The 16,777-nt window shown below is 42.6% G+C and overlaps 2 protein-coding genes across 2 annotated transcripts in view; one reads left to right on the top strand and one right to left on the bottom strand.

Annotated features, from left to right (window-relative positions):
• The window catches only part of PROK1 (prokineticin 1), a 48,229-nt gene extending 46,298 nt beyond the window's left edge, over positions 1–1,931 (bottom strand). The window contains exon 1 of the mRNA XM_035252435.3: positions 1,809–1,931. The gene's annotated coding sequence lies outside the window, so the exon portion shown is untranslated. The remainder of the gene's footprint in view (positions 1–1,808) is intronic.
• On the top strand, positions 1,777–7,891 carry LAMTOR5 (late endosomal/lysosomal adaptor, MAPK and MTOR activator 5). The gene is made up of 4 exons (XM_009001857.4): positions 1,777–2,098; positions 2,974–3,035; positions 5,431–5,548; positions 7,573–7,891. Exons 1-4 carry the CDS (start codon positions 1,902–1,904, stop codon positions 7,631–7,633), a joined length of 438 nt encoding a protein of 145 aa, XP_009000105.1. The 5' UTR covers positions 1,777–1,901; the 3' UTR covers positions 7,634–7,891.
• Positions 7,892–16,777: the final 8,886 nt, after the last annotated feature.

Genomic DNA, 16,777 nt, shown 5'->3' with positions numbered 1-16,777 from the left:
AGTACACAAATAGTTAGCTATGAGGATATTCAACCAACACTGTAATAGCTAAAACAAACAAAAGCAAAAAAAAGAGAAACGTCCAAGCCAGGTGCATTGGCTCATGCCTGTGATCCCAGCACTTTGGGAGGTTCAGGTGGGTGGATCACCTGAGGTCAGAAGTTCGAAACCAGCCTGGCCAACATAGTGAACACTGTCTCTACTAAAAATACAAAAGTTAGCCGAGCATGGTGGCAGGCACCTATAATCCCAGCTACTTGGGAGGCTGAGGCAGGAGGATCACTTGAACCTGGGAGGCAGAGGTTGCAGTGAGCTGAGAGCACACCATTGCACTCCAGCCTGGACAACAAGAGTGAAACTCTGTCTCAAAAAAAAAAAAAATGTCCAAGTACAGTGGCTCACCTGCAATCTCAGCCCTTTGGGAGGCCAAGGCGGGAGGGTCAGGGCTACACAGAGACCCCATCTGCACAATTTTTTTTTTTAAATTATCTAGGTGTAGTGGTGTGTGCCCGTAGTCCTAGATTCTTGGGAGGCGAGGCTGAGGTGGGATGAGTCCTTGAACCTAGAAGGTTGAGGCTGCACTAATCCATGACAGCATCGCTGCACTAAGCCATGATAACGCCACTGCACTCCAGCCTTAATCCACAATTAGGATACAGCTATAAATGGAATATTCTGCAACTATTACGAAGGACGTAAGTGAAAACTTGACATGGAAAGACATTTATTCTAAACTCTGTGAAGAAGGCCAGATACAGAATTGTACCTCCAATATATATGTCAATTTTGCTTACAAAAGAAAAAAAAAACATGGATATGGTGAGTCAGCCTGTAATCACATTTTGGGAAGCTGCAGTGGGAGGATCTTTTGAGGCAAGGAGTTTGAGACCAGCCTGGATAACACAGCAAGACCCCCATCTCTACAAAAAAATGTAAAAATTAGCCAGCCATGGTGGCTCAAGGCTGTGGCCCTAGCCAGTCAAGAGGCTAAGAGGGGAGGATAGCTTGAACTCTGGACGTCAGGGTTGCAATGAGCTATAATCATGCCAGTGCACTCTGGCCTGTGTGACAGAGCAAGATCCTGTCCCCAAAAAAGTTATTTTAAAAAGGCAAACAAAAAAACATTAAAAGTGTCCATTTGCAAAGACCACTATCTGAAAGGATACTCTCAAAGGGATTAAAAGTCATCTTTGGACAGTGGGACCATAAGTGTTTTCTATTTTTATCACTTTTATAATTAATTATTTTTGTCTTTTTGTTTTTTTCCTTTTTGTGGAGAACGGGGTCTCGCTATATTGCCCAGGCAGATCTCGAACTCCTGGGCTCAAGCTAGCCTCCCGCCTCTGCCTCCCTAAGAGTTGGGATTACAGGCGTGAGCCACAGCGCCCGGCCTATAATTAATTTTTTAAAGTAATTTTTAAGTAGTCCTACCTAGTCTTCCTTACAAGTTAGGACTCAGATGCCACTCTCTTTCCCTAAACTGACCTGAGTCCCCTCACCATAATAAGCACCAGTGTCTTCGCTAAAATCCCAACACTTTGCCAACACAGCTGGGGGTTGAACCTCGCTCCCTCTAGTCCTTTAGTCCTCTGAGTCTTTCCCCCTACAAGCCTATGGACCCGCTCCCAGAGGTCCCCTTCGTACCTGCCCCACAGGCTAGATCAGGCCCTGTCTGACCCCTGGGTTACTGTAAAACAGAACGTCTGGCCCCTAGGTCTCAGAGTCGGTTGAATCAGAGTCCAGAGGTTAAAAAACACTGACACAAAATGCCAGGCCAGGAACTGAGGCACTGAAGCTCGGCTACAGACCTCGCTCCTGAGAGGGAAATCATTCCGCTGGGGAGCCACGCGCGGGTCACCGACTGTCACCTTCGCCAGGCTCTGTGCGGCGGAAGCGCAGTGATGTTTTCCAGTAAAAAACGCGGACGTTGCGCCGTGATCAATTTTGTCCCTTTGGAGGCGCCGTTCCGGTCCACGCCCCGCTCGCGTCAAGTGACTGAGGCCTGTGGTGGAGTCGGACGCGGCGTGCCGCTGGGTTCTGGGCCGGGGTGGACGGTGGGTGGGATGGAGGCGACCTTGGAGCAGCACTTGGAAGACACGTGAGTAGTGCGCGCCTCTTCGGCCCGTCCTGAAGTCGCGGCGGAGGAACTTGAGCGGGACAAAAGGCGCGAGCTGCGAGTGCCTGCCAGGGCGTCTCGGGGACGTCGCGCTACCCCCAGGACAAGGGATGAGGGAGCTGAGCCCTACCCGAGGGCCGCAGGGCGGGACTGGTGACCCGGAATTAAAATTCTGCCGGGCACCGCACATCCCCTCTTGAGCGAGTCTCCTGGGCTCAGGCTACGGCCAAAACTGCTTATCTCGTTGTTGAAATCGTCTTTACGGTCAGGGTTGTTCTGCGGGAGGTTTAGGAAAGGGGTTAACTTTGGGGAAGGTTGTGCCAGTTGTGCACAGTCAAGCCCTGCAGTGTAAACAAACATTTATCTCCTGTGTGTATCCTGTCAGTTACTTGGTACTTACGTAGATCAAAGTCATCCTTTAAATTTTTCGAACAAGCAGTATTTATGTAAAATTCGAAACTGGAAAAGTATAAAGGGTACAGAGACACCTGGCCTCCCAACGATGTCCCTCAGCTTCCATTTACCCTCCAGGAGGCGATTTAAGAGGTTTTCAACAGTTTTAAATGAGTTAGTACTAAAGCATGCATTTTTAACAAGAGTGAAAACATCCTAGATATTGCAGTGTTTGTGGCCCTCCAAAACTCAACAGTACTTAGCAGTTTTTTCTCTCTCATGAGAGAAAAAACTGGTTTATTTAAATTAATTAATTAGAATAATTTTTTTCTTAGAGTGTGATAATGAAAAAAGATTGAGAAACATTGATTTAAAGCACTTAATGTCTGGTACATAGAGCACGTGTATGCTCAAATCCTTTTTCTCCCATTATCTGCTTCAACTCTCTGTGTTCCTGAAATTAGAATGAAGAATCCCTCCATTGTTGGAGTCCTGTGCACAGATTCACAAGGACTTAATCTGGGTTGTAAGTATCTCTCATGCCGTGTGATGAATTCCGTAGCATCTGCTGTTGACTTGGAGCCTAGCGTGGTTTTGTTTTCTAGCTTTTATGTTCTGTTACCTTGCCGGTTCTTTCTGAGTTTCTGAGAGTAGAGATTATCTCCAAATAACAGTATCAGAAAATTGAAAGTTTCAGTTGGTATTTATGAAGGAGGATGTTCCCTGCTGTTCTATAGCACTAAGTAGTTGTCTTTACTAAAAATGGTATTTGAATCATGTTAAATGAAGTCTAGAAAGGACTTGAGAGAATGACAGCTGTTAACCATTTATTGAATGTATGCCATATGCTGAGACTGCTAGGTTCTAAATACACTGCCTTTAATTTTCACAGCAACCCCGCAGAGTGGATGGTGTCCTATTTTTAAGCTCAACTACACTAAACAAGAAGTGAATAGGCAGTAAAATGGGGTTTCAGTGTTGGACATACCTGGGCTCAGTCCCTTACTTTTTGATTTGCTGGCAGTATGAACGTGGACCAAAAACTACCTTTTAGGGCTTCATTTTCTTCACTAGGTTGTTATTTAATAATGGTAATCATTAGAATTACATTTATTGAGCTTTTGTTATATACCAAGCACCATTGTAAGTCCTTTACATATACTAACTCTTTTATTCCTTAAAACAACCCTGTGAGGTAGAAAAAGAAGTGGAGGGGCCAGGCGCAGTGGCTCACATCTGTAATCCCAGCAGTTTGGGAGGCCAAGGCAGGCAGATCACTGAGCCCAGGAGTTCAAGACCAGCCTGTGCAACACAGTGAAACCACCCCCCATCTCTATTTTATATATATGTTTTTAAAATTTTTAAAGGCCAGATGCTGTGGCTCATACCTGTAATCCCAGCACTTTGGGAGGTCGGGAGGCCATGGTGGGCAGATCACTTGAGCCCAGGAGTTCAAGACCAGCCTGTGCAACACAGTGAGACCTCCCCCATCTCTATTTTATTGTTTTTTAAATTTAAAAAGGCCAGATGCCATGGCTCATACCTGTAATCCCAGCACTTTTGGGAGGTGGGGGTGGGGACAAGTGGATCACCTGAAGTCAGGAGTTCCAGGCTAGCCTGGCCAACATGGTGAAAACCCATCTCTACTAAAAATACAAAAAAAAAATTAGGCTCGTTGTGGCAGGTGCCAGTAATCCCAGCTACTCAGGAGACTGAGGCAGGAGAATCGCTTGAACCTGGGAGGCAGAGGTTGCAGTGAGCCAAGATCGTGCTGTTGTACTCCAGACTGGCAACAAGAGCAAGATTCTGTCTCAAAAAAAAAAAAAATTAAAAAGAGAAACTTAGACACGGAGGTTAAATAAGTGGGTAAGCTAGGGTTTTTGGCCCTGAGGCCTCTTACTCGTGATTTTTTTTTTTTTTACAGAGATGGAGTCTTGCTCTGTTGCCCAGGCTGGAGTGCAGTGACACAGTCTCGGCTCACTGCAACCTCCACTTCCCAGGTTCAAGCTATTCTCCTGCCTCAGCCTCCTGAGTATCTGGAATTATAGGGGCCCACCACCATGCCTGACTAATTTTTGTATTTTTAGTAGAGATGGGGTTTCACCATGTTGGCCAGGCTGGTCTTGAACTCCTGACATCAAGTGATCCACCCACCTCAACCTCCCAAAGTTCTGGGATTACAGGCATGAGCCACTGTGCCCAGCCTAATAATGATATTTTAAGGTTATATAATATGTATAAAATGCTTAGCACAGAACTGAGACATAATGCTTAATAAATGGTAGTAGTTACAGATGAGGAAATAAGCCTGGAAAGGTAAAACTAAAGCATTCAGTTAATTAGTGACAGAACTAGTAAACCCAAGACTTGCTGCTCCTAATGCAGGAATTTTTGAAGCTCTGAATTTTTGCTGGCAGGGTAACTGAAAGAAGTAATCTGTGTTTAACATACAGATAACTCATTTGGGAGAAAAAGCGTAAATTTTTGGAAGCGTTTGCCAGGCTCACTAATGGAAAGATTGAAATTCAGGTATAGAAACCTAAAACTAAATGAGTTCCTTCAAGAAACCTTCAAGGCCCAAATGCCGGCATCAGATCTGGTCAGAATGTTTTGTATAGTAATAGTACATCCATATGCTCTGCTGCCATAGTGGCATGTCTGTTACCTGATTTGGTTTCAGGTACATTTAAGCTTGTGTTGCCTTTATATACAGAAATATAGAGTACACTTAGTAACTAATTTTTGTACCTAGAATTTATAGGTATTTTTGTACCCAAGATTTAGTTACTATAATATATATAGACTAATACAAACATTAATAAAAAGACAATTCTGTCGACATTTTAAAACAGCCAGCTAGCTTATTCTAGCAGAAATACTCTATGAGCAATCAGGTGACATACATCATCCCTGTTTTCTAGGCCGTGGGACCCTGTCAGATGAGCATGCTGGAGTGATATCTGTCCTAGCCCAGCAAGCAGCTAAGCTAACCTCTGACCCCACTGATATTCCTGTGGTGTGCCTAGAATCAGATAATGGGTGAGTAGATTTCAGCAGATCCTTTACTTTTGGTTCAGAAAAATTCCTGGTAAAATTGGCAGTGGCCAGCCCTGTGTTCATCAGTGATTCCTTATTCAAACTACTTTGGGAAAAGTTCTTAATCTTTTGGACCACAGGAAAGGATAAGTTGATCCCTAAAGCTAACATGCTTTCAGGCCACAGTGCCATTTAAATGAGGAATAAGTCACAAACTATTAGTTTAACAACAACAACAAAAAGTAATAAGTAGCACAAAGGAAAACTAATCAGAGAATAAAAATTACTTTTTTTTTTTTAATCCTGAGGCAGGGTGTTACTCTGTCACCCAAGCTGGATTGGAGTACAGTGGTGTAATCATGGGTTACTGTGACCTCAGCTCCCAGGGTCAAGCGATTTACCCAACTCAGCCTCCCAAGTAGCTGAAACTACAGGCATGCACTGCCACATCCAGCTAACTTTTATATTTTTTGTAGAGATTAGGTTTCACCATGTTGCCCAGGCTGGTCTCAAACTCCCGGGCTTCGGTGATTTGCCTGCCTCAGCCTCCCAAAGTGCTGGGATTACAGGAGTGAGTCACTGCGCCTGGCCAAAAATTACTTGTAAATTAATAAAATTACTAAAGATATTCCAAGTGATGGTCCTCAGAATAATATGTGAAAAAAAATAAAAATATACAACTGCTAGTATCACCATTGTGTAAAAAGAAAAAATAGACAGTCATGCATTGCTTAACAACGTGGATACATTCTGAGAAATATGTCAGGCAATTTTGTTGTATGAACATCACAGAGTGTACTTAAACAAACCTAGGTGGCATACCCTGTTACACACCTAGGCTCCATTATTCTTAGGCTACAAAATTTGTGATCTAAATAATGTAGGTAGTTATAACACAGTGGTATTTGTGTGTCTAAACAGAGAAAAGTTACAGTAAAAATATTTCTTTTAAATTTCTTTTAGAGAAATTTTTTAAAAGGTATACCTCAGTAGGGCACTTACCATGAATGGAGCTTGCAAGACGGGAAGCTGCTCTGAGTGAGTCAGTGAAACTTTTTGACCCTTATTATAACACCTAAAATTGTACAGCTGTATAAAAATTATTCTTTAAATTTCTTTTTTTTAAGACTTTTTTGTGGAAAACCAAGACAGAAACACACATTAGCCTAGGCCTGCACAGGGTCAGGATCATCTGTGTCACTGTCTTCTACCCCACATCTTCTCCACTGGAAGTTCTTTCGGGCAGTAATATGCATGGAGTTGTCATCTCCTATCATGATGACGCCTTCTGGAATACCTCCCCAAGGACCTATCTGAGACTGTTTTACACTTAACCTTTTTTAATAAGTATCCTCTAAAATAATGATAAAAAGTATAGTATAGTAAATACATAACCAAAACATAGTCATTTATTATCAATATCAAGTGTTAGGCACTGTACATCATTGCATGTGCCATACTTTTTATGACTGGCAGCGCTGTGTGTTCACACCAGCATTACCACAGACGTAAGTAATGTGCTGTGCTGTGTGACACTACAATGGCTAAAAGGTCACTAGGCAATAGGAATTTTTCAGTTCCATTTTAATCTGTGGGACCACCATCATATATAGGGTCCACTGTTGACTGAAACATTGTTACGCAGCACATGACTGTATCATATACATACAAATAAAACAAGGACCAGGAAAGCTTTTTTTTTTTTTTTTTTTTGTAGTTCCAGCTACTGAGGTGGCTGAAGCAGGAGGACTGCTTGAGCCTAGGAGTTTGAGGCCAGCCTGGGAAACACCACAAGACATTGCCTAAAAAAAACAACCAGGGAAATACTAACAGTGGTTGTCTGTGTGTAGTAGGATTAAGGATTCATTTCATGTTTATATGTTTATGTATTTCCCAAATGTTTTGTAGTGTTTAAATATTGCTGTTATACATAGAAACAGTGTATCCTAAACCAAACAACATCTTTCATCTTACAGTGAAGTCCCACTTGTAATGTTTTACTGAATATTTTCTTCCTTGCATTTCAGGAACATTATGATCCAGAAACACGATGGCATCACAGTGGCAGTGCACAAAATGGCCTCTTGACGTCTTATATCTGTTCTTCAGCAGCCTGTCATAAGAACTCGACCCTACCTATGTTAACTACTAAAGCTCCAGTAGTTAGGCCATTCATTTCATGTGCATTGGGCACTTTTCTATTTATTTAAGAGTAAATTGCTTTTTAACACTCTATGGACCGACTATCAAGATATCAGTAAGAAAGGATCATAACTTGAAACAGCAGGTCCAGGTCACTTTGTATATAGAATTTTGCTATATTCAATAAATCCGTTTGGAGAAAAACTGATCTTTTCTAGATTCTTTAACCTCTTAACCAAATGTTAAGAGGTTTTATATATATATATACATATATATAAATTGTATATATATGTAATTTTAAAAATATATATAAATTTTTAAAAAAGGTCTTTGTTCTAAACTACTTGCTTTTGTTTAAGAAGCTCCCTGAAATACCTATATTCCCACAGGCATGTCCACGGATCCCACTGTGTGCAGTCAGAAATCCACATATAACTTTTGACTCCCCAATAGCCTACTGTTGACCGGAAGTCTTACACATCAATTAACACTAATTTTCTATGTTTTATGTATTATTCTATATTCTTACAGTAAAGTAAGCTCAAGGAAAGAATATTAAAACTATACAGAAGAGAAAATATATTTAAGTAGAAGTGGATCATAGTAAAGGTTTTTATATTTGTCATCTCATTGAGTAGGCTGAAAAGGAGGATTTGTCTCACTGTCTCGGGGTGGCAGAAGTGAAAGAAAATTCATGTGTAAGTAGACCCATGTTGTTTAAGGATCATTTAATTCTCATTAACAACCCTATACAGTAGGTACTCACAACTAAGGCTATGAAATTACCAGAGTCATCATTTGGACTCAGGACTCCAACTCAGAATCTGTACTCTTAACACCCAAGACCACGTTGGCTAGAAAAAAAAAAAGTTTACCATTTGAAATTATAGGTCTGGCTGGGTACAGTGGCTCATGCCTGTAATCCCAACACTTTGGGAGGTCAAGGCAGAAGCATGGCTTAAGCCAAGACCAGCCTGGGCAACAATGTGACCCCATCTCTTCAAAAAAAGGTCTTTTTAAATTAACCAGGCATGGTGGCATGGGCCTGTAGTCCCAGCTACTCGGGAGGCTGAGGCAGGAGGATCACTTGAGCCCAGGAGGTTGAGGCTGGTGATGTGCCACTGTACCCCAGCCTGGGTAACAGAGCAAGCCACTGTATCAGAAAAAAAAGTGTAAGTCAACATTATTTTCACCCCAGCCTTTTATAGTTCTCAACAACAGAACTGAGCACAAGCAGGCATAAAAGACCGATTTGTTGAACTTGAATGTAGTTCCTTTGCTCTAGCAATTTAACATTTGACAGCATAAAAATCTCCAGGATATTACTTATCCAAAAATAGTAAGCATCTACAAATATAAAGTGCTATGTGAGAACAGCAAAGATTTTTAGTAAGACAGCTCCAGCCCTTGAGCTTGTATGTTGGAAATGGGTTTATAATGTCGGGAAAAATCCACACAGAGACAATGAATCACTCGGCAAGGCTAGTTTAATTCCTGCAGAAAGGGGCCACCTCACCGGCAGTCTCGCCACAAGAGCACCTGAACAAGGGAGACATAACTTTCATAACCTGACGAAATTGCCCTACTGCTGTGTCCAGTTTCCATTGGCCAGAACAGGACCTCTCATTCTATGCTGGACCTGCTTGGCTAAAAACTTGCAAATTTTCTCAATAGATGAGGGGGAAAGAAGACAAGGAAGAAGAGGAAGCTAGTCAGGAGAAGGTCAGGAGGGTTTCCAAATAAGAAATGGCATGCACCAGGGTTTGGAGCTTGCCCAGTTCAGACATGCTGGAGCAAGTCAAGGTAGCTGATTTAAGACACAGCTGATTTACAGAATATATATACACGGGTATATGTTTAGTTTATGCTAATAAGCAGATAATGGCCATAGAGCAAGAGACTCCTTATAATGTAGTCTAATATATAAACGTTAAAGAACTTTCCCATCTCACGTTGCACTTTTTTTTTTTTTGAGACAGTCTCACTCTGTTGCCAGGCTGGAGTGCAGTGGGGCGATCTCGGCTCACCGCAACTTCCGCCTCCGCCTCCGCCTCCCAGGTTCAAACAATTCTCATGCCTCAGTCTCCCAAGTAGCTGGGTTTACAGGCGCACGCCACCACACCCTGCTAATTTTTGTATTTTTGGTAGAGATGGTCTTTCACCATGTTAGGCCAGGCTGGTCTCAAACTCTTGGCCTCAAGCGATTCACCTGCCTCGGCCTCCCCTGTGCTGGGATTCTAGGCCCGAGTCACCACACCCAGCCCCTTTGTCTTATTTACATATGTATCTTTAGCACCTAGAACAGTTCCTAGTACAGAGTAGGCACTGAATAATTTCTGAATAGATGAGTATATAACTAGTACAAGAGGTTTTCTTTATTTTTCTGTTTTTGAGACAGGGTCTTGCTCTGTCACCCAGTTTGGCGTGCAGTGATGCGATCTTGACTCACGGCAACCTCTACTTTACCAGGTGCAAGAGTAGCTGGGGCTACTACAGGCACACACCACCACGTCTGCCTAATTTTGTATTTTTAGTAGAGACGGGGTTTTGCCATGTTGCCCAGGCTGTCTTAAACTCCTGACCTCAAGCAATCCTCCTGCCTTGGCCTCGCAAAGGCAACCATGCCTGGCCCCACAGAAGAGTTTTGTAGTATGAACTGGGCCTTCGAAGATAGAATGAATGGATGCTTGCAGTAAAGGAATATGGGGTTTCCAGGAAGAGGAAATGGCAGTGGTAAAGATGGATAAACCAAAAGGAATATGTGATAGCAAATGCTTTAGTTTGTTTAGTCTGTGAGGTAGGAGGTGTAATAGCAAATTCCTTTGTTTAGTCTGAAAGATAGAGCAGCTAACTCAGGGAACCTGAATATCTGCTTTTTAAGAAACCTAGGCTTTTTCCTGTTAGCAGATTGGATTTTGGAGCAGGTGAGAGTAAAGGTGGAGCTTTAAGATTAATTTGTAGTGGCCAGGCACGGTGGCTCATGCCTGTAATCCCAGCACTTTGGGAGGCCAAGGTGGGTGCATCACTTGAGGTCAGGAGTTAAAGACCAGCCTGGTCAAGATGGTGAAACCCTGTCTCTATTAAAAATATAAAAATTAGCCAGGTGTGCTGGTGAGCACCTACAATCCCAGCTACCGTGGGAGGCTGAAGCAGGAAAATCACCTGAGCCCAAAAGGCAGAGGTTGTAGTGAGCCCAGATTGTACCACTGCACTCCAGCCTGGTCAAAAGAGACCCCATCTCAAAGAAAAAAATTAATTTGTAGAAACAGCTCATTTTTTTCAGGGTGAGCTTCCTTTTGTTCAGCTATGTATCTTCAGTCCCTAGCCCAAAGTAATAACAGCCAATCTTTAGTGAGCTTTTGCCACATGCTAATCAATTTACATTCATTTACCTCATTATATCCTCACTCTTACAAGGTATTATCCCCATTTTAGAGAAGAAATAGGCTCCACAAGATTATTAATTCGGGATCAAATGTGAGAGACAAAAAAAAAAAAGCAAATTGTTAGAAAGAATAAAAGAGAAAGAAGAATTAAAGGTGATTGAATTTTCTAGTCTAAGTGATAGAACTGGGTGCCTTAGGAAAAAAGCAGTGAATTCAAAAGATAACAGGGAAAAGATGACTGGGTTTGATTTTAGATATTGACAGGGCATCTTGGTGGTAATCCTTAACAGCAAGCATGTATTGAGTGCTTGCTGTTTACAAGACACAATGCTAAACCTCTCCTAAGGAGCTTCTCACTGCATTTTTATTTATTTATTTGAAACAGAGTCTCACTCTGTCACTCAGGCTGGGGCATAGTGGCACCATCTTGGCTCACTGCAACCTCACTGAAGCCAGGTTCAAGCGCTTCTCATGCCTCAGCCTCCCAAGTAGCTGAGATTACAGGCATGCACCACAACAACTAGCTAATTTTTGCATAAAGACAGGGTTTTGCCATGTTGGCCAGGTTGGTTTCAAACTCCTGGCCTCAAGTCATCCACCCACCTCGGCCTCTCAAAGTGCTGGGATTCTAAGTGTGAGCCACCACGAACAGCATTTAGAATTAAAAAGTTATGGCCAGGCGCAGTGGCCCACGCCTGTAATCCTAGCACTCTGGGAGGCTGAGATGGGTGGATCATTTGAGGTCAGGGGTTCGATACCAGCCTGGCCAACATAGTGAAAACCCCAAGTGGCACACATAATCCCAGCTGCTCAGGAGGATGAAGCACAAGAATCACTTGAACCCGGGAGGCGGAGGTTGCGGTGAGCTGAGATTATGCCATTGCACACCAGTCTGGGCTGTGACCAAGCGAGATCTTGTCTCAAAAAATTTAATTAAGAAAGTTATAACCATGACCTCCCAACCCCTGCATGACTTAGCCCCTGCTTACCCCTTGGGCCACATCTCATGCCACCCTGTGTCTACCACATACCCCCTCTGTCTGGCACAGGGTCTGGCACGTAGGAAGCTACTGTTTATTGAATGAAATAAATGAACATACATTCTCATTTATTTTTCACAGCACCTTTTGAGGTAGGATATAATGTACCCAATTTATCAATGAAACATAAGAAATGCTGGAAAGAGCTTGAGGTTGGAGAAGGCTGATTTTCTAGTCTGTACAGAGCCAAAACTGAAGTATGTTTGTATGGGGGAGTCCCAGGACACCTCTATAATAGTTAATTTTATGTGTCAACTTGGCTGGGCTATGGGATGCTCGGGTATTTGGCTAAACATTTTTGGGTGCATCTATGAAGGTGTTTCTGGATGAGATCAGTAGTTAAATCAGTAGACTGAGTGAAGAAGACTGCCCTCCTCAATGTGGATGGGACTCATGCAATCCGTTAAAGGCCTAAATAGAGTAAAAGGCTAAGAAAGCATTTCTCACTGCCTGACTGTCTTGGAGTCGAGACATCAGTCTTCTCCTGACTTTGGACTCAGACTCAGAATGGAACTTACACAAATGGTTCTCCTGGTTCTCAGGCCCTCTGACTCAGACTAAAACTTACACCATCAGCACTTCTGGTTTTCAGGCCTCTGGACTCAACTGGAACTACACCATCAACTCTCTTGAGTGTCCTGCTTGCTGATCAGGTTTGATAATTCACTCGGGTGACTTACCAGGACTAAGCATTTAGTTGTTGTACTCACGTGGTTTATTAAAGTGAACGGGTGAAAGGATACAAAGCTGACTCAACAAAGGCAAAAGGAGGATGGGGTAAAGTCCAGAAGAAACCAGGCAGAAGCTCGCAAGAATTCTTCTATCAGTGAAGTTACACAGGATGCAGTTAATTCCTCCAGCAATGAGTTATGACAACATGTGTGAAACGTTGCCAACTCAGGAAGCTCAGTAGAGACTCAGTGCCCAAGGGGGCTGGTCACCTAAGTACTCTCTGCCTAGCACATATCAAAATTCCAGGCTCCTGAAAAGAAAGCAAATGTTCAGCATAAAAATTGTATTGTTGGCCGGGCAGTGGCTCACGCCTGTAATCCGAGCACTTTGGAAGGCCAAGGCAGGCAGATCACAAGGTCAGGAATTCAAGACCAGCCAGGCCAACATGGTGAAACCCTGTCTCTACTAAAAATATAAAAATTAGCCGGGTGTGGTGGTGCACGCCTGTAATCCTAGCTACTTGAGAAGCTGAAGTAGAATTGCTTGAACCCAGGAGGTGGAAGTTGCAGTGAGCTGAGAAGCGCCACTGCACTCTAGCCTGGGTGATAGAGTGAGACTCCATCTCAAAAGAAAAAAAATTGTATTGTTTACACAGTTTAGACACAATGATTCACTATTATCATTTAGGGAATGGTAGTAACCCTCCTAAAATCTAAGTTCACACAGTTGTCAGCCAGAGGCCAACCATGTAAGCAGACCTCTTTTTTTTTTTTTTTTTTGAGACGGAGTCTCACTCTGTCACCCAGGCTGGAATGTGGTGGTGCGATCTCAGGTCACTGCAACCTCCGCCTCCCGGGTTCAAGCAGTTCTGCTTTAGCCTCCTGAGTAGCTAGGATTACAGGCATGTGCGCCCAGGCCCGGTTAATCTCTGCCTACTGAATTCAAGTAATTCTCTTGTCTCAGCCACTCGAGTAGCTGGGACTACAGACATGCGCCACCATGCCCAGCTAATTTTTTTGTCTTTTTAGTAGAGACAGGGTTTCACCATGCTAGCCAGGCTGCTCATGAACTCCTGACCTAGTCATTCACCTGCCTCGGTCTCCCAAAGTGCTGGGATTACAGGAGTGAGCACCTGGCCACAGGCCTTTCAATGAATAGGAATCTCAGGCCAGCAATGTTAACTCTTTTCTGCACAAGGATTGAAGGAGGGCAAGGAGAGATACAACTAAAAATAAAATATCTTAATTCTAGTTGGTAATGCTTATTAAAGTCTAAATCCATGAGTGTTAAAAATTATTCATCGGCTGGCTATCTTTGACAGTAGAATGAGGGTAATAGGGGTGACTGCAAAATCACACTGCATTCTTGCTGATTAGCTTTAGAGCCAAGAGTTAAAAGGTTAGAAGCTGAAGGAATTGTTTATGTTTAAAGACCCTATAAGCTTTATTAAGTCAATTGGGTACAGACGCCAAAATGTTAACTTATATCCCAAAGGTGGCTTAAGAATTCTTTGTTCTTGCTATTAGGCCCCATCTGATAAACAAAAATTATTTTTCATTAATCAAGTACCAATAGTAGTTCCAATGTACAGTCATCTTACACTACATGTTGTTAATCATCACAACAATCTTGCAAAATATTAGCTACATTTTAGAGTTTTAGAAACAGACTCGGCTGGGTACCGTGGTTCACATCTGTAATCCCAGTACTTTGGGAGGCTGAGGTGAGCGGATCACCTGAGGTCAAGGGTTCGAGACCAGCCCGGCCAACATGGTGAAACTCTGTCTTTACTAAAAATACAAAAATTAGGTGGGTCTGGTGGTGGGCACCTGTAATCCCAGCTACTCAGGAGGCTGAGACAGGAGAATTCACTTGAACAGGAGACAAAGGTTGCAGTGAGCCGAGATCACACTCCAGCCTGGGGAACAAAGAGCAAAACTCCGTCTCAAAAAAAAAGAGAGACAGAGAGAAACAGACTCAAAGAGAGTAACTTGCCCAGAGTCCATGGTCTGAAAAAATGGTAAAATTGAGATTATCACCAAGCATGCATTTCTGTTAATGTGCCTCTGTGAAACATGTTTGAAGGAGTTCATCTCTGATTAGTTTGTTACCCTCCTGGCCTCTATGAATGACTTCCTGTTCTGTTGCATTTCAAATCTGACTCCAGGGATTAGCATCAGAGTTCTCTATTAACAGAAAGCCTACTGTAAGACAAAGATGAATATGAATATACATATAGACACATATATATTCCTAATCATATATGTATATATATTCTTATATGTGTACATATTCCTATATGTGTGTATATATATATATTCCTGTGTGTGTGAGAAAAATATATATAAAGCCTAGCCTCATTTCATCCTGTTATTAGAATTATAGACAGCTGGCCTATTACTGTGGTTTATGCCTGTAATCCCAACACTTTGGGAAGTTGAGATGGGATTGCTTGAGCCCAGGAGATCATGAACAGCCTGGGCAACAGATAAAACCCCTATCTCTACACACAAAAAAATTTTTTTAATTAGCTGAGCATGGTGATACATGCCTGTAGTCCCAGCTACTCAGGAGGCTGAGGTAGAAGGCTTGCTTGAGCTGAGGAGGTCAAGGCTGCAGTGAGCCATGATTATGCCACTGCACTCCAGCCTGGGCAACAGAGCAATATCCTGTCTCAAAAAAATTATAGATAGCCCTGCTTTAAAAGAGCAACAAGCATGTCACCAAAAAAAAAAAAAAAAGAAAGAAAGAAAAAAAGAAAAACCATCTTAAGTTGCTTACTAAAAAATGTTTTCAGGCGATGACTCAATGTCTGCAATCCTAGCACTTTAGAAGGCCAAGGCAGGCGGATTGACTGAGCTCAGAAGTTTGAGACCAGCCTGGGCAACACGGTGAAAACCCTTCTCTACTAAAATACAAAAATTAGCCGGGGCTGGTGGCATGTACCTGTAGTCTTAGCTACTCAGGAGACTAAGGCAAAAGTATCACTTGAACTGGGGAGGCAAGAGGTTGCAGTGAGCCAAGATTTTGCCACTACACTCCAGCCTGGGCAACAGAGTGAGACTCCATTTCAAAAAAAAAAAAAAAAGTTTTCTAGAGTGTATTTGTAATTACAAACAGTTCTCTGAAAAGCATTCACCTTCTCTCTTTGGGTTTTCTCCTTCTGATGAATGTTTATTTGATCCCTGGCACCAGCATCATGATCTTTACATGGTTACACTTACAGGGCACCCTCCCAAACCACTAAGCTGTCCTGCAAGCTCGTTAATCAAAAAGTATTATAGAGTTGATCTTAAGACTCTGAGAAACCTCTTGCTTTTTAAAAAGGAACACACATAAACATGTGCAGATTTTCCAGATAAAACAAAGACACACCCTTCCCCCAAAATACATTCTGGTTTAAAATCTGGAAGATTGGTGTGGGAGATGAAAGGAAATTTTCCATTGACTTGTTTTATGTGGAGGGTAGAGGGACGAAATGGGAAGAGAAAGCTGAATTATCACAGTAATTTTCTAGGAGTCTCAGCCTTAACATTTCCAAAATGTAACCAAAAAAAATTCCATTAAAATTACAAGCAAACATCTTTTGCAGGAAGCTGTTAATCAGGTGTAAAAATGCTATTAAAATTGGGTCTGAAACCCCAAATTAGTAACCAGAATCTTTAGTCAATATACAAAAGGCCACGTGAATGGGCTGAGCTTACTGAAAATTGCTGTTTGTGGCCCAGAAAATGCCTCTCTCCTCACCCACCCAGTTTTGTATTTTTCTATAAAATAAGCATGTCATGAGAAGTTCCCTGAGGAACTTTGAAGATACGTGTACAAGAGTTCTGGAGCCCCATCCCCCTGCCCTGAGCATAGTCACCAAAAGGACTTTCCACTTAGTTTACTCCCTCCTTCCTTTTGAGCCTGCGGTGAAAAAAAATCTACCTCTGAGTGACTGTGGGTAGAGGGAGGGCCTGCGATGACATCAAATCACAGTCTTTCCTCCT

This window comes from Callithrix jacchus, chromosome 7, assembly GCF_049354715.1.
Source record: "Callithrix jacchus isolate 240 chromosome 7, calJac240_pri, whole genome shotgun sequence".
Classification (NCBI taxonomy): domain Eukaryota; kingdom Metazoa; phylum Chordata; class Mammalia; order Primates; family Cebidae; genus Callithrix; species Callithrix jacchus.
Note: the sequence above shows the minus strand (reverse complement) of the source record. Positions and strands in the feature narration are given on the sequence as shown.

What these genes read in the sequence shown, in the direction of transcription:
- LAMTOR5 (XM_009001857.4), top strand. Translation starts at nt 1,902, where the DNA reads ATGTTTTCCAGTAAAAAACGCGGACGTTGCGCCGTGATCAATTTTGTC. An exon ending in GAGCAGCACTTGGAAGACAC is followed by an intron (nt 2,099 to 2,973) that starts GTGAGTAGTGCG and finishes TCCTGAAATTAG; the next exon opens with AATGAAGAATCCCTCCATTG. An exon ending in TGCCTAGAATCAGATAATGG is followed by an intron (nt 5,549 to 7,572) that starts GTGAGTAGATTT and finishes CTTGCATTTCAG; the next exon opens with GAACATTATGATCCAGAAAC.